Source organism: Pithys albifrons, chromosome 16, assembly GCF_047495875.1.
Source record: "Pithys albifrons albifrons isolate INPA30051 chromosome 16, PitAlb_v1, whole genome shotgun sequence".
Lineage (NCBI taxonomy): Eukaryota > Metazoa > Chordata > Aves > Passeriformes > Thamnophilidae > Pithys > Pithys albifrons.
Window position 1 is genome coordinate 17,150,460 of NC_092473.1, and position 26,227 is coordinate 17,176,686.

The window sequence follows — 26,227 nt, forward strand, 5'->3', positions numbered from 1 at the left end:
GCCCAGCAGGAACAGTTGGGGTTGGCACCCAGTAGCTCTCCTGGGGCAAAGCCAGAGCTGAAGTGTCTCCAGCTCTCAGCAATCCCTAAAGAGGGAGCAGCAGCTGCAGGAAGCAGGAGTTCTTAGTACAGCTCCTGTGGTTATTGCCCTGGCTGTGTGTTGCTTGGGAAGCACACAAATGTGATGTGGAAGGTGCTGACACCCCTGGAAGTGGGGCATAGGTGCATGTCAAAGAGGAGGTGACACAGCTTCCATAAATTACTTCTTTGGGGGCAGGAGGGGTGTTCTCTTGTGTGCCTAGCCCTAGAATGGGCCATACCTGCTCAATCAAGACATGAAATAGAGATTACTGGTCATTTGGGCTTATGCAGTGCTATTATTGGTGATTAGTTTCTTATTCTGTAAAAGCAAGGAGTCACTTCATACTTCTGCAGCTGTAAATGGAAGCAGACATTTCTAAGCGATGTTCTCCCAGAAAGCTTCTCTAGTGACTGGTCCAACACCATACCTTCATGGAACATTTTTTTGTTCTGGTCCAGTCAGAATGGGAATTGTGCCTGCAGCTTAAAGGTAGTGTATATTTTTAGAATTATTCAAGAAATTTTACTGACAACTCAGAATTTCTCTACGGTGTAACCATGTATTTTCGTATGGTAAATTCTACCCTAGTATGCTGGCAGTGGCACAAAACAGTTGAGAACCATCCAATAATGTTTTTTGTATTAGAATGTATACATGTATTCTCATTTAGAAAACCCTATTTGTATTCACATTCGTAAGGAAGGAAACCATAATGCTAAATGGAGTGACTGGTTTTAATGTATTTTTAAGGAAAATTTATGTGCTGCAAATGTGTCTTCCAAGTTGGCCAAGTAGTAGAGGTAACCTCATCAATTTTGCAGCTCTAAAAAAGGCGTGTGTAATCCCAAGAAGGAGACTTGCAGTAAAGTATCTGTGTTTAGATGGGATAGTTAGTATTTTTATAGACAGTGGGTTGTAGCTCATTTTCACCATGGTGGTGGTTGGTGGAAGATCTTCCTGCTTGTAGCTAAGGTGCTGATGAACATGTTATTTATTTGTTTTTACCAAAAATGTCATGTGAAATTTTATTTGCAATCAGGAGAGGTTTAATTCTGTCAGAAATACTCTTTTTTTTGCATGAGGGTGGTCACTGCTGTAGTTAGCATCAGCACGAGTTCTGTGAGGTGGGAGCCTGTGAGACAGAGGCAGAAGTTTTTCAGTACCCATCAGCTAAAACTGCACTGAAACAGTGTGAAACAGGAGGATGCAGAGAGAGCATCCTTGTAAGTAAAGTGACTCTACTAAATCTAAAAAAAGTCAAGTTTAAGCCAAATCCAAGAGTTAGTACTGCTACCTGGAACAGGTTTACTCCAGTAAACACTGTTTAGTAGCACAGGGATGTTCTGGGAGGTGTAGAGACACCAGTGGTGCTTTCTTCCCCTCTACTCCTGTGCTCATCTTTGTGTTCTTTGTAAAATCCTACAGGAAGGCTTGTGCTTGGCTAGAGAGGCCTGTTCAGGCCAGGACTAGAAAGCTATTTGCTGTAGCACTGCCTTCTCTGCTGAGCCCCAGCTCCTGTCTGCCTTTCCCTGGCTTTTTTGCTTCTGCACAGCTATGCCTTCTGGTCTGCACATTTCCATCTGATGGCTTTCTGTGTGGCTGTATTCTTCCTTTTCTCTCCCTTCAGTATTTCTCTGGCAAAATGGAACTCTGACTCTGGAGAAGGGGGTTGCCTGTTCCTGTGCCTTTACATAGCCAGACCTGGAGGTGGGCAGCAGGGCCGGGGAGCAGCTGTCCGGCTCTGCCTTGCCTTGCGACAGACACGGCCCGACTGCAGCGGGAACTGAGTCCACGTTCCATCCTCCGTCCCTGCCTCTTTGCCATCCAGAGTAATTGCCAGGCTATGGAACGCAGGTAGGTTTAAAATGACAGGTTTGCAGCCCAAGCTGGTGATCTGCCCCTGGGCAATGTGTGGGAGTTGTGACTTTGAGCTGGCCCTGAGAGGTATGGGCTGAGCTCACCGCCTGGGGACCAGCCTGTGCCTGCAGAGGCAGCTCACCCTCTGGAGAGAGGAGCTTCCTTCCTAGAGGCTGGGACCCTCCAGGCATGTCCTTTTTGCTGGTGGAGGACTCCTGCCACAACAGAGAATTACTGATCATAGTAAGTGTATTTTCAGTGGTTTTCAGTTTGTTTTGAAAGGCTGCAGTGCAAGTGGAGGCTTGTGCCAAGTTTTAGCTTAGTTGTAATGCCATTTATTGCCCTCTCACAATCACTCCATCTCCACATCATTCTCACCTGGCTGCTTACCAGATATTAACAATCTGACTCACTGTGAGTGAAATAGGTTCCTGAGAAAAAAAGCTGATGTATTCCCAGTTCAGGAGAAGCTAGTTCTGATACTCTTTTTTTTTCCATTGCAGAAATGCCACAGGCTTAGCTTTTTTTTGTTTCTCTTCTGAGCAGTCTTGGCTCCTTGAAAACATGCACCTGTATGTATTACCTGCTGGCAAATTCCCATCAATCAAGGTTTTTCATTGCCTGTGGAAAACTAACAATAACCACAAGACTAGTATAGAGCAGGAGCTTGAGGATATGGAGTCAAGTTGTTGCGAGTAGGGACAAGTTAATTTTAGGGAAGGGTAAGCTTTTTAAATAGCTTACTCCTGCATCTTGCTTTGTGACTGCATCATTGAGGCAGGATGCAAGGATGTCCAAGTGTTCATCTACCATCAGCTTTATCTAAGAAAACCAGTTCTTTTAAGTGTTGCAGTGATAGGGCCAAAGGAACAAAGGGTTAGAGAATCAAATGAGAGGGTTGTGACTTCCAAAACCCTACTCTTAAGGTTTACCTCTGACTGTGGAATTCTGTGACTAAACTCAATGAATAGAGGCTGAGTGAACAGTTTGCTTTCTCCTAGCCACGTCTTTTCTTTAGAAAACCCCTTAGGGAGCATGATTTGTGCAGTTTGTGTTCCAGCCCTGACAGAGGTTCTTCCAAACTGTTATTTTGCATGTAGCTCCTTTCACAAAAGAATATGTGTTTCTTACTCATTTTTGGGGAACTGTGCCCTTGCAATGCCCAGGCACACGTGCCCATGCACAAACACACGGATCATTTCCCACCTCTGCAGATTGCTGAGTATGAGGTCTGCCCCAGGCTCCCACAGGATGATGTATAATGCTCTCATATTACCCGGAATTTGGGTTTTTTTTCACCACTCTGCTGTGACTTAGCCATGTTGTGCCGTCAGTGTCTCATTGGCCCTTGCAGCTGCAGCCACAGCCCTCGAGGCCCCTCCGACTGCGCCACAGTGACGAGGTCGGAAGCCAAGCAACAGCTCAGCAGGAACTTGCTGGCAATCACAGCGGGGAGACCAGTAAACTAGTCTGGTTTTCAGCCGCAGGACTGTCATCTCTCAAAGCAGATTGCTTCAAAGCAAAGGAAAAACACAGTCAAGTGAGGGAGAGCCCTTTTCAGGTACCTCACTAACACAACCAAAGTTAAAGTTTACTGAATTGCCACACCTCGGAGTGTGTTCCAAGAGTGTCTAATAACAGCTGTCAGCAGCACCTCTGGTGTTCTAAGTCCTGAGCATTCTCAGTCCTTGTGACAAGCTGAGAAAACATTCAGGGGAACTTAACATCTCAAGGTGCTTTTGCTCAATTTGTCCCTTTTGTTGTCCTGCTTCCAACCTGTTCCTTCTGTAGCTTTCTATAATGTGGAAATTTCCATACCATTGGCTGTCTACCCCTCCAGCAATTCTGCAGGATGAAAGAGAATTAAAACTGGCTGCAGCACTAGATAAACAGAATGGGGAACTGGCTACTGTGGCACATTTAGCTGCATGAGGGGAGAAGCAGCTGTTTTCTCCTTTTTTAGCTCTTAGCCAGAATACTGTCTATAAAACTCTGACCATCTGTGCAGGAGATCTAAGTTGCTGTGTTCTGGATGCAGAGTGGCAATTGTCATGACAAGAGTTGTTATAGTACAGCCTGTGAGCCAGAGCCTGTCTTTGTTTTGGTAGAGGGATGACTGCCCTAAGGAGCTCCTGTCCCATTTCAGTGGGGGATTGGCCACTTCCTTCATCATGCTCCATTGTATAAGGACAGGGCATTCATAGCTGGGTGGTGTTTGTCCTCTGCTTGAAGGTTACTGAGTTGGTGACTAACACGTAGCACTGGGACTTTCCTACTTGCTGTTGTTTCCCCAGCTCTTAGACGTGGGGAAATTTGCCATAAGCTGAAGAGTTTGAGGTTGGCTGCTTCTCCCCAGCTCAGCTACTGCTGGTTTCACTTGCAGTGAGCCACCCACACAGCAACAAGAAACATAATAAGGTGAGAAAACTCTAGACTAGTTCTGGGGTAGAATTTCCACACATGGTTCAGGGGTTTAACCAGTCCCCGGTTCTTGTCTTGATGCCCTAGAGAGTTGCTGTGAGAACCAGGAGTGCACTGGCCATGGAGGCAGCGCCTGTGGTGAGTAGCCTGCTAAGGTGTGGAGGATCTGGCTCATATTGTGCTGCAATTGCTGACCAGTGCATGGGTCTGGCAGGACCTGGGCCTGAAGGTTGGTGCAGGGCAGTTCACTGCTGGGTGGTCTGCTCCCTCCGCTGCCTGGCTGAGGGGCTTCAGAAGCACATAATATGCTCCTACGCATGACGGGGCAATGAAGCCATGATGTGCCTTATTTCCTTCACTAGGGCAGGAATTGGGACTCACAGTTTGGCATGTGCTGCCCATTTCGTGGCCTCATTCTAAGCTGTGCTGGGCGCCTGCAACAGATGCTCTTGTCCGGAAGCATCATGGATTCTTCCCACTTCTGGTCAAGCCACCTTTCCTGTTCTTATAACTTAAAAACCTCCAGCTGTGCCCCTATATTGGGTTTGCATAGCAAGATTTTGTAGTGGAGGGGTGCTACAGGGATGGGTTTTCTGAGAAGTCACTCCCTTCACACCTTTTTTTCTTAAAGCCACAATACCTTGCTGCCAGTGACATGAGGAGTCACTAATTGTGCCCAGACTGTGTTCCATGGTTTAGGGATGCAGGTAGCCACCCTCTGCAGCTCACTGTGTGCCATGGGAGCTGTTTGCTTTGCTTTGCACACATCCAGCCCCAGGTGTGGAAGAGCTGCTGTGAAGCTTTGCAGCCAGGCAGCATAGGTGGAACATGCTGATTTTTGACAGCTGTGGTAAACCAAAGCTCCATGAGATCCAGGTGAGGCTCTTGCTATAAGCCAACAGCAGAGCTCTGATCTTGGTGCATACTTGCTTGCAGAGATCTGGAGACAAGCTGATAGAGGTTGTCTCTGAGGGGGTCAGTTTCTGCTAACCTTCATGAAAGGAGCAAGGAGTTCTGCCAGCTCTGCTGACTCAGGTAAGCTCTGTGGGAGTGTGTCACAGGCTTTCTGACCTCATGCAGAGATGCTCTGGGCATGTTTTGCATGCTGCAGGGTGTTGGGTTTGAGCCTGAACAGAGCTGTAGGTTTCTGTTCCAGATGGTCAGGGTGAGTTCACAGGCGCAGTCATTCCTGTTTCTGTTTACCAGCATGTGTCTGGTGATTTCCTAAGAGAAGATACAAAAGTGTGCAATCTCCTCCATGTGAGCAAGACATATGTAGTTGCAGCTCTGTCAAGGTAAGCTCTTTTTCTCTGCCAGGAGCCAAAATTTTGTGCTCTTACTACAGCCTTCATGCAGAATTCATGCAGATTCAGACTTGATGGATATTGGGGAAAACAAGACTGAGCTCAGTGTTGGCAGCTACAGAAAAGGGGCAGAGGCTGAAGGGGGAGGCAGGAGGGCAGGGTGTTGGGGTCTCTGAATTCCCCAGACTGAAAGCAATACACTCCTCCCTCTCCTGCAGCATCCTGTGTCAGCTCACAGCCACCACCTGGGCAGCTTTGGTGTTTTTAAACCTGCTGCTTTGCTGACTAACACCTCCGCTTTCTGCCTGGCTCATTCATATTTTAGCCCATTTCCTGAGCTTTGAGGTGGTTTCTTCTATTGCTTTCCCTTCCAGCAGAACACTGTTATTCATGTCTCAGCTGTTCTGCTGGTTTTTACTTATTGTAATGTATCATTATCTTCCTCCTAGATGTCAATAGCCAGTAAAAGTGCCTTTGACCCTAGATTTATGCCAGGTCTGTATCTTTGATGGTGCTGAGGATATTGGTTTAATTTGGTTGTGACAGGAAAAAATTACAGAGGTAGTACTGTTCGTGTGGAGTTTTTTCCCCAGATCATGAACCTGGTAAGTGCATGTGTGTCTAGTTCTCTCTCCTACAGAAAGGAATTGTCAGCTCTCGTTATTTTCTCTGCATGTATTCTTGCTGATAAATACCTATAGATGTTGCCCTTCCAGTCATGGCAAAATGGTTTTGGGTCATGAATACCTCTAGTAGAATCTACCAAGCCTTCCTTTTTGTGCCCTTCACACTTGCTTCTTGATTATTGCCACTGGGCTGAGATTACACTTTTAATGAGTTAAGTTTGAGAAAATCAGGCCTTTAGGTGCAATATATTTTATTTTTTAAAGCTGTTGGTCTTATAGTGCCATCATGTTTTTTTTTAATTAGCTCTGTAATATCAAATGCATACTATTGCATGGTTTAAAAGTTGCAAGGCTTGTACCAGCCAAACTATCACTCTTCAGAGATATCACACATCTTTCCCTTCTTCCTCTGCATAAGTAACAGTATTGGCATACCTTGGAGAGTATGGTGTAGTCAGACAGCAAAAGCTGCACCACTGTCCTAGTCTGCTATCTTTACAACAGAAAGATACTAGTAACTACCTGGGAAATATCTAGCTTAGCTGCTCAGCCTCACTGTGCTGTTCCACACTGCACTCCACAATCCACAGGCAGCATCAGCTGCTGAGGCAAGGCTTTTCTAGAAGCTTGGGCCTGACACCATGCCTGTAAGTGATCCACAAAGCAGACAGAAGGGAGAGCTGGTCTCTTGCAGACACTCCTCCAAAACGCTGTGAGGAGTAGCTTCTGGACTAAGCCTTGGGACCTTTGCTGTGCCAGCTTCACTGCTGCAGTCTTCTTGGGTTATTCCAGCTCCTTGTTCTTTACTGTCCTACCACCACAATATGTGTGCCAAATCCCTCCATTGTGCTGCTCGTTTCCCTCTTGGCCAAGGACAAAAGAAGTGTGCGTGGGCTCCTTACAGCCCCTTTTAAGGTAGGTGTTGGTAACTTAACAGACCCTCCTTCAGAGTCAGCCTTGCAACCTGCAGAGCCCAGTCTAGACACAAGCTGCAGGCCTGACCCCTCACCTGTGTGGGAGCCAGACCAACCCCTGCCTGTTGTCTGGGGATTGGTGGTGTTGCCTTGGTCTCAGGGCCATTTCGGGGATACATGGAAGCTGAACACAGTGGTGCTTGCCAGTCTCCAATGTGGCACATGCTGTACTATGCGGTTTGGCTTAGACTTCTAATACTTTGGCACTGTTGCCTCCTCACTGCAAGGGTCTAATTCCACCAGCCCCGCTATGACCTTTTAGATGTGTGAGTTTTTATCAGCTCTCCCACCCTTTTCTCATGGAAGAGATCAGAACAGTACAGTAATAAATGTTGTGTGGGTGTTTGGACCTGAATTCATCACCTCCTCTCACCACATCCTTCTGTCAGCACAGTAATACTGATACAGTGGTGACGTCAATCTCCATTTATCACTGTGGATTCCAACACACAACGGCCCTTGGTTGTGCACAAGTAGGCTTTGCTCTTGTGCTGACGAGACCCACCTGCTTTCCCAGCTCCTGTGCAGGTGGGGTCTGCAGTCGAAGAGCACAAAGATTTAGCCGGGCCAGCCATGGAACTGTTGGAGGGCTGAAATGCACAACACAGGGCAGGTAATGTCCATGCTTCCACCAATTTTCCCTGCTGCCAGTTCGTTCCTGCTTCATATCTGCAGCTTCACTGTAAAGCTTTCTTATAGCTGGAACAACTTTGTCCCTCAGCTGTCATTGCTGTTGGCCTCTACTGAACAGCCAGAGCATACCCCTGTCTCCTGATTTTTTCAGCTTTGTGATTAGATGACTGTGCACTGATAAATTCTTTTCAAGAAGAAAGCTTGTCTGGGCATATAACTGGTGGACTGTGTCTTCTGCTCTTTTTAACTTGGCTGTAGCAAAATTTACCTTCTCGTGCTTGAAAATACCATCTTTTATTTCTTCTTTTTTTCCCTAAAGTGAGTTTTTAATTTGTTTTGTTTTGTTTTGGGGGTGTTTGTGTTTGTTTGGTGTTTTTTTTTCAGGGAGGTGGGGTGGAGGTGTTGTTTGCTTTTGGGTTGTTGTGTTTTTGTTGGTTTTTTGGAAGTTTTGTAAGTACATACATTTCCTGGAAGCACTTCAAACTGTGAGATTGGACTTTGCATCCATCTTTGGCAGCTTATAGCATAGTATTTCCAGATCCATAACAAAAAATAATCTTTGTAAATGTCTGTGACTCTATTGGCCCCATTTCCTATTCTCTGGTATATTAAAACCTTGTAGTATCATTTACTTATGCACGTCTATATGAATGGCTGTCAGCTTTGCTGCTGTGGTCTCTCACACACTTTCCTAGGATACTACAGAGTTTGCAGCAGTGGTACTTGACAGCTGTACAGTGCTTGATGTTTTATAAGAATTAAGTGACTAGGTTTCAAGGATGTGTAAGCTGACTCAGAGTCCCCATTTCATACACAGAGAAGTTGAAATGAGGTGGTAGAAAGGACTTTCCTAATGCCAGAAAGGGAATAAACTCCTGCCTGTGCCCATTGCCCCCTGCCATTCTTCCCCTCCAGGTGAACAATCATGTGCTGACAGATGGAAGCAAATGGGAAAGGTGTAACAAATGGAGGGATGTAGGAAAGGTAGGGATCTCAGTCACAGTCTGGGATTGATGCTTGCAGGGGGCCTAACTGGAGAAAACTTCAAAACAAGAGGTGCTATACATCTCCATTAAACTCATGAGATCTTTCAGACATCAAAGACCATGAAGACACTGCTTCAGAGCTGCAGCTTTCCCAGCTCTTCTGCATGTGTCTTGTCTGTCCATGTCTTGTCATAACCTGGAGCACAGCCAGAAGATCAGATGCACAGCACTGTCACTGCCTATGGTGCTCTCAGAGGTTGCAGTCCTTTCCCACCACACTGGTAGGAGAAGTCTGCCAGAAGAGGAGGAGATAGGTGTTGTACTAATCTGTGGGCACTGGCAAGGGTGAGAGATGGGACAGTGAAGTCCCAAGTGAAGAAGTATTCTCTTCTTGTAATGTCTTCTTGCTTTTCCCATGTTAGCAGATCCTACTGCTCCCCCCCTCCTCCACTGTGTTCTTATTCAGGTACCTCCCTTCTAGATTACATCACTGTCTGTTAACCTCTCTCCATTGTAAAGTGGCAGCCTCTGGAAACTCCATGAGACATCTTCCTGATGAGCTACTTGGGCTTCTTGCTTTGTCTTTTTCCTGTTCGGTCCTTTCTGTCCCATTGGGTTGATGGTACTATTCTCTGAGCAGAGAGGAAGGAAAGTAGGGGGGCACTCGAAAGAAACCATAGTCCACTAGGTAAAAGCAGCAAAGACTTTCCTTGCATTGCTCTGTTCATTTAGGCAGGAGTGGGAGTAAAATGAGGGAGCTACAGCAATCTCATTGATACGAAGTGTCAGAGGCCCTGCCAATTGTATCCTGAAACAAGTGCTGGGTCTGAAGACCTCTCTGAGGACTCAACCCTTCCTTCTTTCCTTTGCTGAAGAAGAGGCAGCAAGTTGCCTGTCTTGGCCTTCCAGAGTGGCTGAGACTGTGGAGCGAGACAGTTGAAAAACAAAGTGACACCAAGATGGACTCAGCCAGTCATAGCACAAGGTCAGGTGAGCAGGTTTCAGATGGCAGGATAACAACAGGCTTTCCTCAAAGAAATGAAGATGTGGAGCAGAACAGAGCCATGGAAGAATGAGTGAGAGTAGAGGTGGAGTTAGACAGTGGGCTGTATCTCAGTGACCAGAGTGTGCACCACCAGAAGTAGTGGTAACAACAAAAGTTACTATACAGAGAACTCGGAGAGTTGAGACTAGACAGGTTGAGAAAATGTGTTTTCTCAAGGCAAAGTATCATTGGAGGCTGGAGTGTGGGGGAGAAGAGTTTCTGTCCTGCCACTGGAAGCAGAGAAAGGAGGCTGGCAGGGTGCCTGGGGCTCCTTGCTGAGTTGGAGCAGTGCTTCCTGGGCAGGGTATGTTTGGCAGGAAGAGAGGGGAAGCAGCTGCACCGCTGCTCCTGCAGCAGGGCTGAGGTGCTGCAGGCACAGTGTCTGTGGCACCTCCAGAATGAGTCTTGCTGATTTCATCTGGCACCCAGGAGCACATCCCTGAGCTCACACAGGGCTGCAGGGGCTTTCTGCTACCCGCTAAATTTATTTTGCTTTCGTTATTTGAGTAAACCTGGGAAATTTTTAAACACCACAAATGTTCCCCAGGTGGTCGAGGCCTCACTGGCTTCTCTCTGCTGAGTGACTGTCTGGGTGTTTGCTGCTGGTGGCAGAGGCAGTGCAGGCACCCAAGGCCTGCCTGGATGCCCAAATCAATACAGGCTGGGGGATACATGGACCAAGACCAGCCTTGCTGAGAAGGACTTGGGTGTGCTGGTGGATAAAAAACTGGACATAAGCCATCTGTGTGCACTGGTAGCCCAGAAACCACCCATGTCCTGGGCTGCATCCTCAGCAGCATGGGCAACAAGTTGAGGGAGGGGATTCTCCCGCTCTGCTCTGCTCTTGTGAGTCTCCAGTTGGAGTTCTGCGTCCAGCCCTGGGACCCCCAACATGAGAAGGATGTGGAGCTGCTGTATTGAGTCCTGAGGAGTCCACAGAGATGGTCCAAGGCCTGAAGCATCTACAAACAGGTTGAGAGAGCTAGGGTTGTTCTGTCAGGAGAAGAGGAGGCTCCAGGGAGACCTTATTGCAGCCTTTCAATATTTAAAGGGAGCCAGTGAGAAAGATATGGACAGACTTTTTAGCAGAGTCTGCTGTAATAGGGCAAGGGGTGGTGGTTTTAAATTAGGGTAGATCAGACTGTGTGGCCTGGCACCAAAAGTGCATCAGCACAGCCTTTCTCTGAAGTCAGTGCTGGACATTGTTCTCTGTGCCACATGGGAGGCTTTTTTTTCCTAGTGTTTCTTCCTGGAGTCCCTTAACTAGATATTTCATGTTTATTTAACTGTGGGTAGGCAAAATCAATGATTTCTCACCAGCCTTGTTCATACAGACCCATAGTGACCTTCAGACTCTTTTTGACTAATTCACTGCACAGATGTTTAACCCTCAGCAATGTCATTTCTCCTAGTGGCAAGCCATTTCTAGTTGCAGGAAACTAATGAATAAAAAATTGTTGGTGCTTAACCCAAGGGTCTTTCCTGTTGCGTGGATAGCCCAGGGCTGCAGTCGCTTTGCTGCTTTCTCTGTGTGCATGCTGGCAAGGAACAAAGATTTCACTCACCTTGCTTGTGACCAGTTAGCAGAGCTCTTGGTCATCCCCCCCTGAGCCCGTGGAGTAGATACACACTGGAGAGTTAAAAGTACTTGCCTAAAGAAGGCACTTTTAGATATTTAATGAAAGCAAGATTAATTCCACCTCAACCTTAATCATATTAGTAGATGTCTGAGCTAAGCTTTTAATTGATTGTGGGGATTTTGTTTGAGCTTTTTTATAGATTTTCTGCTCCCACACCGCCCAGGACATCAGTCAGAACGAACATGAGGAACAAACGGTGGCTCCAGAATATTTTCTTCTTCCTTTTATTTCAATACAGTAAGTTCTCAATTCTTTCTTCTGGGCTGTACACCCCCAGGATTTATCTTGGTGACCATTGTTGCTGGCTGTGATGAGATGTGCATGACACAAGGTTGCCATGGGACAGCAAGTACAGGATAAGGTGCCGGGGAGGGGGTTCCATGGGATAAGGAGTGGGGAACAGGCAGGGGAAGGTGCACAGCTGGGCAGAGCTCAGCCAGGCTGCAGACTGATGTGAGGAGCAGCACAGAGTGCAGAGATAATGCTTCTGAAATGTCTCCTAGTGACACTGTAGTAGGATTTCCCCCACTACAAAACCTGCTATTTTTTACAAATTGGCTTTTATTTTTGTGACTGCTGGTGAAGGTACAAGGGGTTTGAGTGTAAAATAACTGGCACAGAAGGGTTGAAACACGTCAAAGGTGGTGGGAGGTGTGTTTCACATTTAAAGATTTTTCAATTTTCTGTGGGGAGCAATACTGCAGAAAACAGAGCTGGATCAAACACTTTTAAAGTACTAGGACACCAAATCAGGGCTTAGTTTTCACAATATGTATTTTAAATGTTACATTTAGATGTTATTCAGAAGAACACTGTAAATAAAGTTCCAGAAATCCCAGGATCTGGTATAGCAAAAATAGGGCAAGAATTGGTCTGTTGGCCAAGAACAGGGCTTATGGTTGCTCTTGGCAGGCCTTCCAGGGACAATGGACTGAACCTCCCCTGGTGTCAGCCCCGTGGTTCAGGACTAGACTGTGCAAACAGTCACACACACACACACCCTTTTTTGCTGCTTCCTACCCACACTGCAAACTCCAGATGACTCAGAGCTTACTTTCTGAACAGGTCAGCTGAACAGAAAAAGGCAGTGACGATCAAGCCTGCAGGGAGCCATGCAAGTTTAGTATCTTACGTGCTGCTTCTAGGCAGAGCATTGGACCTGCTCCAATTAAACCTAAATTAACCAAAAAGATGCGTTCAGAGTTACATCTTCCTATCATGTGGGACCATTGTGATGTTTGGTCTGAATTTTGCGTGACACAAGCCAGGGAATTACTGTGTACTAATTTCAGTTTGGATCCATCTGGGTCTTACTGTTAGAATTCTTTGAATTCTGTTTCTGAAGCTGCCAAGGACAGACATTGCATCCTAGATCTAACTGGATTTAGGGCATTTAAATATTTCTTTCCCAGTAAAAAGTTGTCTTCTTAATTTTGTTAACAGATTCTTGCCCAAAGTTATGCTTGCAGCTTATCAGCGACCTAGAAATAGTCTGTTGAACTAATTAACATAATAGCATACACGAATGCTAATTAACAATGCTTAATAGCTTAGTAGTACTTGCTGCCCTCTCTAAAGGAAAGCAAGAGATTTCCAGCCTCATTTTTGTAGGAGAGTAAAGTTAGGCTAAGGGAGAAAAAGTATGTTGCTCAGGACTCTGGACCAAACAGAAGAGTCTGTTGAGGACTCAAAATGAAAAATGAGAGATTAACGAAAATTTTAGAACAAAATTATGAAGTTGGTGTGAAATGAAAAATTCAAAATGAAACAAAGTGAAACCCATATAATTTGAAGAATTTACAGTTCTAAAAAGCATATGTACATCCTTGGGGCCATCTCTTGAAAACATCCCCAAGTTTGAATAGGATTATTCTGTAACATAAGCCTTTTTGGACTGTTGGTGTCTTGTATACAAATCTGAGCTCAAATATGGAGAGCAGTATGTGCTTTGATGCCTGAGGACTGGGAAGGAAAAGTTGTGATGGGTGACATCAGCGAGGACAAGTTGGACTTTGTTCTCCTTTGAACTGACTCTGGTCTGGGAGGAGGCTGCTCCCCCCACTGGGCACTCCTGTGCACCGCTGGGCTGCAGATGCAGAGGCATCTTGTTTGGGGGGATACTCGTGTGATCTGGAGGGTGGAGCAGATGTTTCTGGTCCAGCAGTGCACATGCTGCCTGTATTCCACGCTCTTGGTGGTTCTCTGCATGCAGCTTCACCTGTAAAACTGGGCATTGTGGGTGTTGTGATGTGTATTGCATCAGCCTGCTTTCATCATCTGCAAACAAAACTGAACACAAAGCATGTGGCCAAGGGAAGCAGAAGTGCAGCTTCTCTAACAGACAAGCAGCAGAATGATCATGGGAAGAGAGCTTGCAGCATGGTCAGCATCAAAGCATTTGGGTGACTGGTGGCTGTGAAATAACATGCTCTCGTGAGGCTGGGGCAGCCCTGATGGCAGGGGAGGACACATGCTTGATTTAATCATGGAGGTAACAGCCTTGAGTCTTTTCCTAGATGGTTACAATTTTATTCCCATTGAAAAGGAGTTATACTGTACATTTGGGAGATGAACAGTCACTGCAGGAGGCATGGTTTGCACCAGCATGGCATGCTGCATCTCCTGCAGTCCTTTCCTCTCTCAGACATTCTTAGTATAGTGGTAGTAGTTCTTGTCAGTCAGGAGAGGACTCATCAATGCAGACACTTCTTACTGTGCTGCTTCTTCCCTACCTTGAAATCCAGGGAGGTTACTGACATGTGTGATGCACAGGACAAGGGTGCTTTTGTACAGCACATGTCAGATACTGGTCTTGAGCAGAGCTCCTGAAGAACAATTATAAGAGCAAAAATGCTGCTTTGTGACCACTTTCAAATTACTTAATTTTCTTAATGACCAGTGTAAATTCCACAATTGCCTTCTAAGTTCTCTTTGTAAGTCAGTAATTAATAAATTGTGCCTATCAGAGCGATTTGCAAAAATTATAATAATTACAAATTTGCAATATTTTTTTTGCCAAAATTTCATGAAAAACATACTTCAAGCCTCTGGAGCTGGACATGAAGGGTATTGATGCTGCAGATACCAAGCTGTAGAAAATAGAAAAGACACTGGCAAAGAAAGAACTTTTTTAAAAGTGGTGTTTTGGTAAAGTGCCATGTAGATGTCGTACAATGAAAACTAGACAAGCAAAGAACAGTACTCAGTTAAGGAAGTCTTACCATAAAAGTGTTTGGATGTGGTACAGTTTCTCACCGGGTTATCATGCTGCTTCTGTGTGCTACATAAGCAAAGACTCTTGCGGAAGATGTGACTCAGCTGTAGTGACTGTATGAGAAGGGACAGGGATAAGTCTGAAAATTCAGTCACAATTTGGGCACTTCCTGATTTTGGCTGCCACAGCATTTTTAAATAGATTTTTGTTTGATGCTTTTCTTGCTGTCAGTGACTTATCCTCTAGAGTTGGGACACATCTTATTCCTTGTGCCTGGAGATTTTCTGCAGGGTGGGAGGAGGACTGTCACAGAGAGTGGTCTATTCCCTTCAGATTTAGTGAGATCCCTGAGGACTGCATGTGTTGATATAAAGTTCTGCTTGCTTTATCATGGAAGTTGATATTGTGTTTTTCTCTTTCCAAACCTACAGCTATGTGTTGTGAAAACCTCACTTGTTTTGTGGACTACATACAGACCCTGTCCTGTATCCTGAGAAATGACTTGGGTGCTGGTTCATACAACCTCACTGCAACATGGTACGTCTTGGTAGGATGAGCCAAGTTCAGTTAGCATGAAACTCTATGGCCATAGCACAACGGTGACCTTCTGTCCTCTTTGTTGGGTAGAAATCCTGTTCTTGCTGATGTGCTGGTTTTTTACTTGGTGTTTCGCACTCCAGCTACCAACTGACTTCTCCCACAGCAAAGGGCCCCTGGTTCCTGTCTCCGCTGATTGCTGCACTGACTCCAGCTTCCTTAGCATTGCCTGCTTTCTTGCCATGGGAGTACCTTGCCCTTTGCTGCTGTTAACAGTGAACCTTCACCCCTGTGCAGTGGTAGGGCTCATGCGGATTGTCCAATCCCGTCTGGTTGCTGTTCTGCCACAGCAAGGGAGTGGGTGCAGTCTTGGGCTATGCAGCCCTGAGGAGCACCTTTCCTTTCCACAAACACTTTCCTGCTTCTCTAAGATGCTAAGCTGAGCAAATAGAATAGGAAAAAGATCTGTCAAAGTTCAAAGATAATTTTTTATTTGAACCTGTTGATATTTATTTTGTAATCAATTTCTATGCCTGGTGGTTCAGCAACAAAATAATACAAGTACAGCATGTGGCAGATGTGGACTTACTTGTTTTGGTTTTTTAGGGTTCCTGAGGAAGATCCAGAAAATACTGTGGCTGCCTGCAGTCTCCTGCAATTTTCCAGGAACACCAGTCACACAGAGTACATGTGCACTGTGGACATGACTGAACTCCTGGCAGATACCAAAGTCCAGGTGGATGTTACAGAGATAGCTGATAGGCAGCATGTGATTTCTAAAGACTTTTATTTGTCAGAAAACAGTAAGTATAAAAATGGTGGATTTGATAAATCCTGTCTTTGTCTATGTGCCAGGACAGTCTGGGCAAGGAGTGAGCATAGCAGCAAGTGCTGGGGGCTACATTTGGTGTACACTCATCTATATAGAGCACTGTGCTCTTATTGTCACTATTATGCTTGAGGCTGAGCTTAGATCTGGCTCAGTCCATGCTTTTCCTGGGAAAATTCCTTTTCTCCATGAATCAGTGGGTGATAAAATTCCACCTTAGACCAGTCTCATACCTGGACTATTGTGCAGGAATTTGTTGTTGGCTGGATTCTAAAGCGGAAGAGGAATTGCTTTATTGCAAATGCCACAAATCACAGAATCATTAGAATGGTTTGGGTTGGAAGGGACCTTAAAGATCATCCAGTTCCAACCTCTGCCATGGGCTGGGACACCTTCCACCATCCCAGGTTGCTCCAAACCCCATCTAACCTGGCCTTGAATACTTTCAAGGATGGGCAGCCAAAGCTTCTCTGGGCAACCTGTGCCAGAGCCTCACCATCCACACAGCCAAGAATTTCTCTCCAATATACAATCTAGTCCTGTCGTTTGTCAATGTGAAGCCACTCCCTTTTGTCCTATCAGTACATGCCCTTTTTAAAAGTCCTTCACCAGCTCCCTTCTAATGTCAAAGGAGTCCCAGAAGGCTCTTGCAGTGGACACCTGAACTAACATGACATTATTCTGGGTGGCACAAGGTGTCCCAGATGCAATGAATATGGCAGTTCTCCTTTCTGAGGAAATTCCTAATCATCTTTCCTGCATGACAGAAAGATTGAATGTAATGGTGTAGCTGGTGGAATGCTGGTATGTTCTGGGTTGTGTAGCAAACTGTGAAAAAAAGGAGTGGTTAGTCAGGCAGATGGGTATCATCCAGGCATATGGAAAGATTGTTTTCTACTTGGATTTTCTGAAATTAAACTTTATTTGGAAACTGTCATCTTTTTGACAAACACCATAACATTTCAGAAAGGCCCCTTGCCTCCACTGACAGACTGTAGATTGGGTAGTGGTGTTTTGCATATCTCCTAGAGGACCCCCTCCAGAGGCATCGTAGCTCAGTGGTAGGCTCTGCTGGAGTTTTGCATTACTGCTTTTTGATTTATGAACACACCCTGCAGCGATATAAAAGCTTATTTTTTGGGCACCTGGGACACGGAATTGCACTGGCTTTATGCAACATCCCCTTGCCTCAGCTTTTGCTGATGTCTCTGTTACACTGAGGGGTATTTCCCCAATTTTTCAAGTGATCATGACTACACGGAGGACTTTTATGTCATGAGAACAACAAGGTGCCCTACTCTTTATATCTTCTGTGAGTTATTATGCCCTTGTACTGTCTTCTCCTGCTCTTAAGCAATGAGGTTCAGAGACAAGCAGAGGGTATATTCAGAGAAAATGTGGGCTGAACTTCATTATGCTGCTCAGGTGTGAGGTTCTGAGCATGGCTGAGGGGTAGGAATGCTGTGGATGTTCTCCTGTATAAGGAAGGCCCACCTGTGTCAGGGCAGTTTGCTCCCTGCTCACTCTGCGTTGCTGATACCCTGCTGGGCTATCTGGTCTGTAGTAACGTTACGAAATGTAACACCATCCTGTCTTCCAGTCAAACCACAGCCTCCGTTCAACCTGACCCATTTGTTCTCAGAGGGTTACAATATTTCTTGGGAAACCTTCTACCAGGAGTCTTCCTTCCACTTTTTGAATAAGGAGCTGGAATATCAGCTGCGTTATAAGAGAAGAACTGACACCTGGGAGGTAAGTGAGACGTGAGTTTACCATCAAGTAGGATGTACCAGAAAAGAGGAGGACTGCACAACCAGGACAGCAGCACTGGTGTGGAAGAAGTGCTTTCATGGTTTAGAAAAGATTTCCTTCTGCTTGACTGGACTAAAACCAGGCAAAACCAAAAATTAATCAAGAAGCAGAAGTTGTGTGAGAAGTACTAGTTCCTGTGGGGAAGGATAATAATTCATTTGGTTTTCATGCTGCACTCTGTGGAAGGCTCCTCTGGGGATGTGTGCAGTAGCTGACCAGCCAGATCATGACCTTGCAAAAACAACATGATGGCAGAGGAGGTTACTTTGCAGGGTTCCTCACTGTGCAGCAGTGAAGGTAAAGGGAGAGCAGTCACTGTAAACCCTGAGTGTTCAGCGTTTAATCGTTCACAGACTGAGAAGACTAAAGCTGTTCATGAAGATAAACGGACACTGGTGATCCTGCCGTGGGAGCTGCAGGCGAACACCGAGTACGAGTTCCAAGTGAGAGCCAGACCCCGGGAAGGCAGCGACTACCACGGGGTTTGGAGTGAATGGAGTTCTCCGCTGTCGCTGAAAACCAGTCCTGCCGGTACACGCTACCTGCTCTCCTTGCACTTCCAGTTAGTCCAGTGTCAGAATGCTTTCAGAGCTCTAATCAAATCTCATTAATTAGAACAAATTCTAAATAGTCTAGACAGGTTATGATTAGCTTTTTTTCTGAATATGTGAACGTTGGGCCTGGCTTATCAGTATTGATGTTCTCACCGTCTGGCAAAGCCCACAGAAGAGGATTTGGTGGGGTTGGGTGTAGGTTTGAGTGGCACAGCAGGAGTGCAGCCTCTAGCTCCCTTTTCAGTGTCAGATGTCCAGGGTCCTGCTTGTGGCTTTCAGAAGCGGGGGAGATCTCCTCTACTGGGGCTGAGGCGAGTAGGACCTGCTCTCAAGTGTCGAGTTCTGCATCTGGACTTTGATGGTTGGTCATGCTGGGCATGGCTATTTTGTTTGGTAGCCACCACTCTGCAGAGGTGTCACAGTACCTTCTGCACAGAAGTACACTGATGCTTGTCGTGGTGGAACAGAGGCTGTGAAAACAGGGAGTTGTTGGTCCAGCAGAGCAGGGCAGGATGACTGCAGTTAATGTCAGCAGCATGCGCTGAGCTAACCTGCTCTCACTCATCTGCAGCTTGAACTGAATTATTACAAGATTTACATGGTGCTGTGGCAGCAGGGCCAGGCTCTATTTGTTAAGGAATATCTGAGTTCTGGATCTCAAATGTGCATCTTTTCACTGCCAATAGAGTCGCCACCAAGCAGTCATGTAGTCAACACCATTTCTTCCTATGTCTCTGACCAGCTGCTCTCTATTTTCACTTCATGGCCATCTGTGGAGATGTCCCTAAACCAGGAGTCAGAAACAACAGGGATCTTTGTGGCAGGGAGCTGTTCCTGCCCCAAGTTTGTTGGCTGTCTGTGCGTGGTGCAGCCAGGCTGTGGGACAGCTGATGCACTGCTCCCTTTCTTTGATGTAGTCTACTCTCAGCATTCTCATTCAGACCTCATGTCTGGAGTGCTGGGGCCCAAGTGACAGCCTCAATGTCCTTGTGAGAGAGTCTAGGGTAGAAATTGAGGGTGTGTCATAGAATCTTTTATTCTGAGATCACCAGGTCCAACCTGCGACTGATCACCACCTCGTCAGCCAGAGCAGAGCACTGAGTGCCACATCCAGTCATACTGGGAACACCTCCAGGGCTGGGGACTCCCCTGGGCAGCCCGTTCCAATGACTAACAAGCCTTTCTGTTGCAAAATTTCCTTTTATCCTCACCATCTCCTGCTTATTGACTAGGGTATAAATGCAAGGTGAGCCTGAATGACCCTTCTCTTTCTCCAGCAGTAACACAGAGAGCAGGCGTGGGATGGCTGGTGCTGTTTGGTGTTGTTGTGTCAGTCATAGCTTCAATCACAACCTTTCTGGCCAAACAGCAGAGGTAAGAATGCTCCAGGAAGCATAAGAGTAATAAGAGTAAATGCTCTTATTCTATCTTGATAAAGATGGGGTGTTCATGTAGCCATCTTTGTGTCTTGTATACTATGCATGGGCAGCTGTGGGTAGTGAGGACTAGCTAAGTATGGTCTCTAGCTGATGTTCTGCCAGGAGTGAGCTGCCATTCACCTGGGTGGGACAAGACAGTGGCCCATAGGGTTGAAGTAAGGGCCACTCAGCCTCCCAAGCTGTTCTCGTGGTATTGTCTGTGCTCTGCAGTTGCCAGATGGAGCAGTAGCCAGGGCTGGCCTGCTCCTTTTCAAAGCTGACATAGGCCCCTCAGTGCTGGCTGAGGGCCTCCCTTCCTTTTGGAAGGTCCCTTGCCATTGCAGAGGTATGGGGTGCTGACACAGAGGAGCAGCAGGGCTGGCACAGCCCAGGCCCACAAAAGAATTGCATAGGGCAGAGTTCTGACCTGCAGACCACAAGGCAGCCCAGCCCGAGAGGAAAATGCATTTCCAGCACTTGGTGCTTTTCCAGAAAGGAAAAAATTGGAACCTCTTTCTTTAGCATGAATATGTGTGTGCTAGTGCTGAGGCCCTGCCTCCTGCGGGGCTCACAAGTGAGGCCATTAGATGGCTCTGGCACCACACCACAAGGCATCCTTGGATTCTCAGCCACTTGCTGACTCATGAGGCTAGGCAGATCATTTCAGTTGCTTGAAATGGATCTAGAGATGCCTTGCTTTGCATTGGTAATGTGCACTTAACCTGAAAGCCTTTCTCTTTTCTCTTCCAGCTTGTGGAAGAAGATGGCTTGCATCCCAGACCCTGCTCCCTTTTTCAAACCTCTCTTCCTGGTGCATAACGGAGATTTCAAGGTATAGTTGGGCTACAGAAGAACATGTGGAGTGGAGCACATGACAAACTAAAAAGGCCATTGCGCTATCCTTGGGCAAGGGATTCTCATTAGGGCAGTAGGAGGAGAAATCTATCTCAGGAATGCTAAAAGGCTCCAGATATAGGGACCAGAGCTCTCTAATGTCTCTTCTGTGCCATGAAGACTTACATCAATGTGTACTGCTTATTCTCTGTAGGTGCTGTCTCAGTTTGTGAGCTGAGTTCTTGTGATTTGTGAAGCCCGAGATCTTGATGGGACTCAAATACCAGAACAGTAACTGGGATTTTTCAAAGCTCCAGTCCCGTGGTGCCATAAAGGCCATGGAACAGACTTAAGTGTAGAGGCTCTGCAATGACACGAGTTCAACATTAAGCCTTACAGTTCTCTCTGAAGAGTCACTCATGTAGGCAATAGTTATGTATATTGTCCACATCTAAGATGGTCACAGCTTTGGGGGAAAACAACTGTGTGATAGTACAGTGAAGCTGACTCCTTATGAAGTGTTGAGTAACTTTGCCTAGACCTCCCAAATTCTCCTGATCATTTAACACCATCCAAACTTTCTCATGTTACAAAATGGTTTGCAAAAGCTGCAAAGTTTGCTGGAGTTCTCAGGATGCAAAAGTAAAAGCACTTTTAGCATCCATAAATAATTATTTTATTAAGCTGAAGAGCAGCTCACAATCCTGTTATCAAACTGTAAATGTGTTGGCTTACGAGTGCAGACATCACTGCCTCTTTCTGAACGAGTTCCTTCTGTTAGAACAGAACTGATCAGAGACACTTCAGTGTCTGCTTTTTCTTTTTGCTTTTTCTGACACCCCCTGGGAGAGGGACACCAGCTGGGCCCTAATGATCTTCATGTGCTTTCCCACTGCTGCATGGCTGATGTTTGTAATTAGGTTAAGCAGGTAGTCTTGGAGGGGTGCTATTCAGGCTGAAGCCTGAAGTAACTGTCTACCCTCCTTCCTCTTTCAGACCTATATCTTCCTATATCTGCACCAGAGGGGTACTTGCCAGAGGCAGCTGGCACTAGTTACTCTCAGGGGAAGGACCAGGTGGATCCAGTGTGGGAATTCCTGGGCTAGTGCTCATGGTGGAAAATCAAAGCTCCCTGTGTGTCAAGAGCCATGCTTCTCTCAGGTGAAGCCATGGGCTTCTCTGTTCTGTGGGAAGTACATTGCTGCTGGTGTCTGCTTAGGCTGTTCAGTGCTGGGAAGGAGAGGAGTCTCAGTTGCCCAGAGCTGAGTTACTCTCTAGTAAATGTGCAGATCAAAGCTGCAGTTGCCTACACAGCCACAACACAAGATCCACAGGCAGGAGTGTCCAGAGGATGTAGTGACATCACTAAAAAGTGAACAGACTTGTCATTTTTTGCCAACAAAACCACAGTTAATGTATGTATGGCTCAGCTTCATGAATGAAGATTTGGGAAGGGCTCTCCCCACGTGGGTGTGTCCTCCGAGCCTGCACAGTGGATTTTTTAGGTGAGGCACAGCCTGTGGGGAACTGGCCCCACCCTTTAACTCCTGAGGTTCATCTGCCATGGCCGAATGAGCTTGGACAGTGACAGTTCTCAGGATTACCACCTACAGCCCCTGGCACTGCCAGGTGGTCTCCCATCCAAGTATTAACCGGGGCTGACCCTGCCGAGCTTCTGAGATCTGATGGAATCGGATGACAGGGAGGCATTTAACTGCCTGTACAGTTAATGTAGGTCTTATTCAACTGCATCCTGCCTGCATCAAAGAAATGCAGGTTTTCTTAGGTTATGTCTGTGAATAATGTTTACAAATTACAGTAGTAATGCTCTGCAGACAGTAGTCCTGAATTGGGTAGGAAAGAGGGAAACTATTAGAGAAAAACTTAAGATGTATAAGGGAAAGTTAAGGAACACTTTTTACTTGTGTGTACATGAGTTCTTAGGTTGATATCGAGTGGGATTTTGCAAAGAAATGTCAGGGAATAGGAAATATTCTGCCCACTCTGTTCTAAGAAAAGCATTTTTCTGCTGTTTCTTCAAATAGACTTTTGCATCTCAGGTGCCTTTCTGTCCGTTTTAGCTTTAATACTAAGATCTTTGTAGCTAAGGTTAAAAATTAATTAAAATAGACTTTGTGCTTCCTGATGAAATGAAGACTTTTTTTTTCCCCCCATGCTTTCTATCAGAGCATAATGAACTGTGTCAAGCTGTTCTCTTCCCAAATATTTTGCTCATGTATAGTTATGCTGAGTACAGTTTGGGACAGGAGGCCAATAAGATTAAGGCAGTCTGACAGCTGTGGTAACACCTGGCTTTTATGCAGTGCTCACTCAGAAGCCTTCCTAGTGTTTATGAAGTACAATGTTCTTACCTATTTTATACACAGCAGAAAGCAGTGTACTTAGAAGAGCCTTGACACAGCTCAGCCACTGGGGAGGTGGAAGACAGGGAGCAGAACCAAGTCTTAGGTCTGTGCTGGGCTTAGCCTCAGGACTGCAGAATCCTCAAGTAGGACTTACTGGCATTCATTAGTGGCACATGTCTAAAATTTGCTGTGATCTGAATGTCTGATTCAGGGACTTCAAAAAGAACATAAACCTTTACTTTTTCTTAAATCAGAGAAATCCAGAAGTACCTTTACTCCTAAATGTGACTGAGTGCAAGGAACTTGTGACCTAGGGAGAATGCCTGGTACAGGTCAAAATGTGATGCTTATGGGGATAGAGAAGGGCAAAATTCAATGTGTGGCACTCCCTGATCATCTGAGTGTTGCAGGGGGTGGCTACAGTTCCACGAGGACCTCAGCCCCTGCCTACTTCTGCTTCCTTCTTGACACGGTGAAAGGAAAGGCTGTCCTGGCGTATGGTTGCACACAGAAGACTGGGAGAAGCCTTGCCCTGACCCCTTTCCCAGGAAACTGAGGTGGGGGAAGTGAGAGAGCAGGACTATGTGTGTTATTTGCAAGTGCAGCACACAGAGAGAACCTGACATCCTTCCCAAGAGAAGCAATGTCCAGGACAAGAGAGCAGGGGAGATTTGGTGGCCTGGCCTGGGACTTTGAGCTGATGCATGAAAGAATGCTGCTATGGGCAGTGGCATTCTCTGCAACACAGAGAAAACTGCAAAGCCATGCAAACCTCTCTGAGCTAATTATTTTCAGCTACTTCAGTCAGTTCTGCAGCTGCCTGTGTCTGGTAATAACAGCATCTCCTCCCCTGTTACATTGGAGGAGTTGGTGATTTTAGAGTTTGCCTCTAAAAGCATAAGAACTTTAGTTATTTCTGTGGAACCTCAAAACTTTTGATACTAACCTCTCCCTATATGTTCTTTTCTGCAGAAGTGGGTTGGTGGATCCCATATGAAAATGGCCTTTGATTTCTTTGAATGGGGAATAGTCCTTCCAGAAGTCCTAGAAGTTTACACTATGCATCCTTCCAACAGCACCTCACAGGAAGAGCTGCATGAGCTGAGAAAGAAGCTGCCTTGCAAGACCTGTGTATCTTGCCTGACTGCCCCAGGCCATGACAGCCAGTCCCTGCAGTCCAGTGTCAACAGCAGTGGTGGGACCGAGGACCAGTCATACGGGCACTTGTCCATTGACACAGTGACTGTGGCTGATGAATCTGCATCCTGTAACTGCCAGTGCAGCCATAACCATGTGTACAGGGGACATGAGCATACCAGTGAGGCAGATGGTAGTGGTGGAGAACCTGGTTACCCCAAGGTTAACACTGATGAGGAAGACAGAAAGATATCCTGTGACTTGCACCTGGCTGAGCTGAGCACGCAGGACAAAATACTTGCTTCAGGCTCCGTGTCCACAGACCCCTTGAGGAGCACAGTTGTCCCAGCCCACCAGCAAGTAGAAAGGTCTTTAGAAGGAGGAGTGGGGAGCATCCTAGAAGCCCTTTGTTTGCAGCCTCATCAGTGGGATTTGGAAAGTCCAGGTTCTCTGCCTTCTCCTGATGGTGAAAGTGTTTCCTACAGTGAAGGCTCCTATGACTTCTTCCCTCACAGTACAAGGCCTGGTGACAGCTACCCTATGATCTGTGTAGATTTGGACACTATTGACAGTGGCTTTGTGGACTCAGACTGTGGAAGTCCACTTGATTGTGAGTTTGGGCAAAACAGTCAGACCAACTGTGGGCCCATCCCTCTTGAGCAGGAGAGGCAGGACTTTCCACGGAGTTATGTCAAGCAATGGGTCTCCTATCACTCTGACAGCCCTGTCAGTGGGACACAGACAAACTAAGGACTTGATGTTGCCTGGCAGAGTGTGGGGCCTTTCCATATGGCGCCAGGAGCAAAGTGTTAGTGAAATTCAGAAGAGAAACAAAATTTACTTTGTGAAAGCTCTATTGCATACAAGTGAAAACTGTTAGGTCCACATAAAACCCATGCCTATTTCTATTGCCACTTTTGCTATTGATGTCTCAAATGTGTTATGATTGATCATTCCTGGGGTTTTTTTTAATAATCCTGGGTACCTTGAAAATTATCCTCCAGCTTGTGTAGATGTGCAAATATTTTTACAGTAATCTTAAAAAGAGTACAGAACTTTAAATTATTTTCCTTGGTATTCTCACATGACTTGAGAGTTTGGCTGTACATGGAATCTTAGAAGAACAACCCATGGCAAGCACATTTGCTACATTAAAGTTCCCCTACCCTTTCCAAACATGTGGTGTTACTTTTCCTACTACTGTCTTTGGCTCTTTAAACCTAGCTGTAGTAGTTCATTAGCTATGGAGGTCCCAGACCTGTCCATGGGCTATGATCCAAACCAATTCTTACGTAACAATCATAGAAATGTGTGTCCAAAAAACAAGCGCAACTTGGGTTTCAGAAAGACTTTGCCTTTCCAGGTAGAGTCTGCAAATGAATAGTCTTCAAAACATAATTCCAGTCAAATTCTTGCTACTAGCCTCTGAGTCAGCTTCTCTCCCAGCACTTTCCAGGCTCATTAATTGAGTAGCTTTTAGAACTATGCCAAAATTTCAGAAATGTTGTCCTAGCTGGATGTTAACAGGACAGGAGCACAGATTTTGTGCAATTTCTGCTAGCTAATAAAGCCAATTATGAAACTGCAGTTCACACTGTAACTGTGAATCTGTTTCCCTCTGACATCTCTGTATTTCTGATTCACTTAGGATAATTGTCTTTAAAAGTTACTGCACTACTGAAAGTGAATGTGAAGACCTACGTTTATGTAGGCAGAGTGCTACAAACCCAGAGGCTGCCTGGCTCTAAGAGGTCCTGTCCTGACAGAACCTTTGTGGTGAATGATGTTTGTTTCCAGCGCACTAATAATCTGTTATTGTTGTGATGCCAATAAACTCCCTCCCCTCTTCTCTGTCTCTTACCTGAGACTATAGGCTATTCCACAGCTCCCTAAACAGGAGGGAGTACTGTAATGAAGAGAAGCAATTTCTTTCACAGGTGGGTGCGGGGACAGCATTGC

At 46.0% G+C, this 26,227-nt stretch overlaps 1 protein-coding gene across 15 annotated transcripts; it reads left to right on the forward strand.

Moving 5' to 3' along the window:
* The first annotated feature begins 1,909 nt into the window (after positions 1-1,909).
* On the forward strand, positions 1,910-26,202 carry IL21R (interleukin 21 receptor). 15 transcript variants are annotated; one of them, XM_071570693.1, is made up of 13 exons: positions 3,863-4,356; positions 4,447-4,497; positions 5,296-5,394; positions 5,516-5,654; positions 7,658-7,876; positions 11,707-11,804; positions 15,213-15,318; positions 15,925-16,121; positions 17,748-17,899; positions 18,313-18,490; positions 19,794-19,887; positions 20,682-20,763; positions 24,104-26,202. In XM_071570693.1, the coding sequence occupies exons 3-13, from the start codon at positions 5,355-5,357 to the stop codon at positions 25,016-25,018; spliced, it is 2,220 nt and encodes a 739-aa protein (XP_071426794.1). In that variant the 5' UTR covers positions 3,863-4,356; positions 4,447-4,497; positions 5,296-5,354; the 3' UTR covers positions 25,019-26,202. The 15 variants fall into 15 exon arrangements, with proteins under 15 accessions (XP_071426801.1, XP_071426794.1, XP_071426791.1 ...); XM_071570690.1 differs by having other exon boundaries at positions 3,864-4,356; positions 19,791-19,887; positions 24,104-26,200; XM_071570695.1 differs by having other exon boundaries at positions 3,866-4,356; positions 7,781-7,876; positions 19,791-19,887; positions 24,104-26,198.
* Positions 26,203-26,227: the final 25 nt, after the last annotated feature.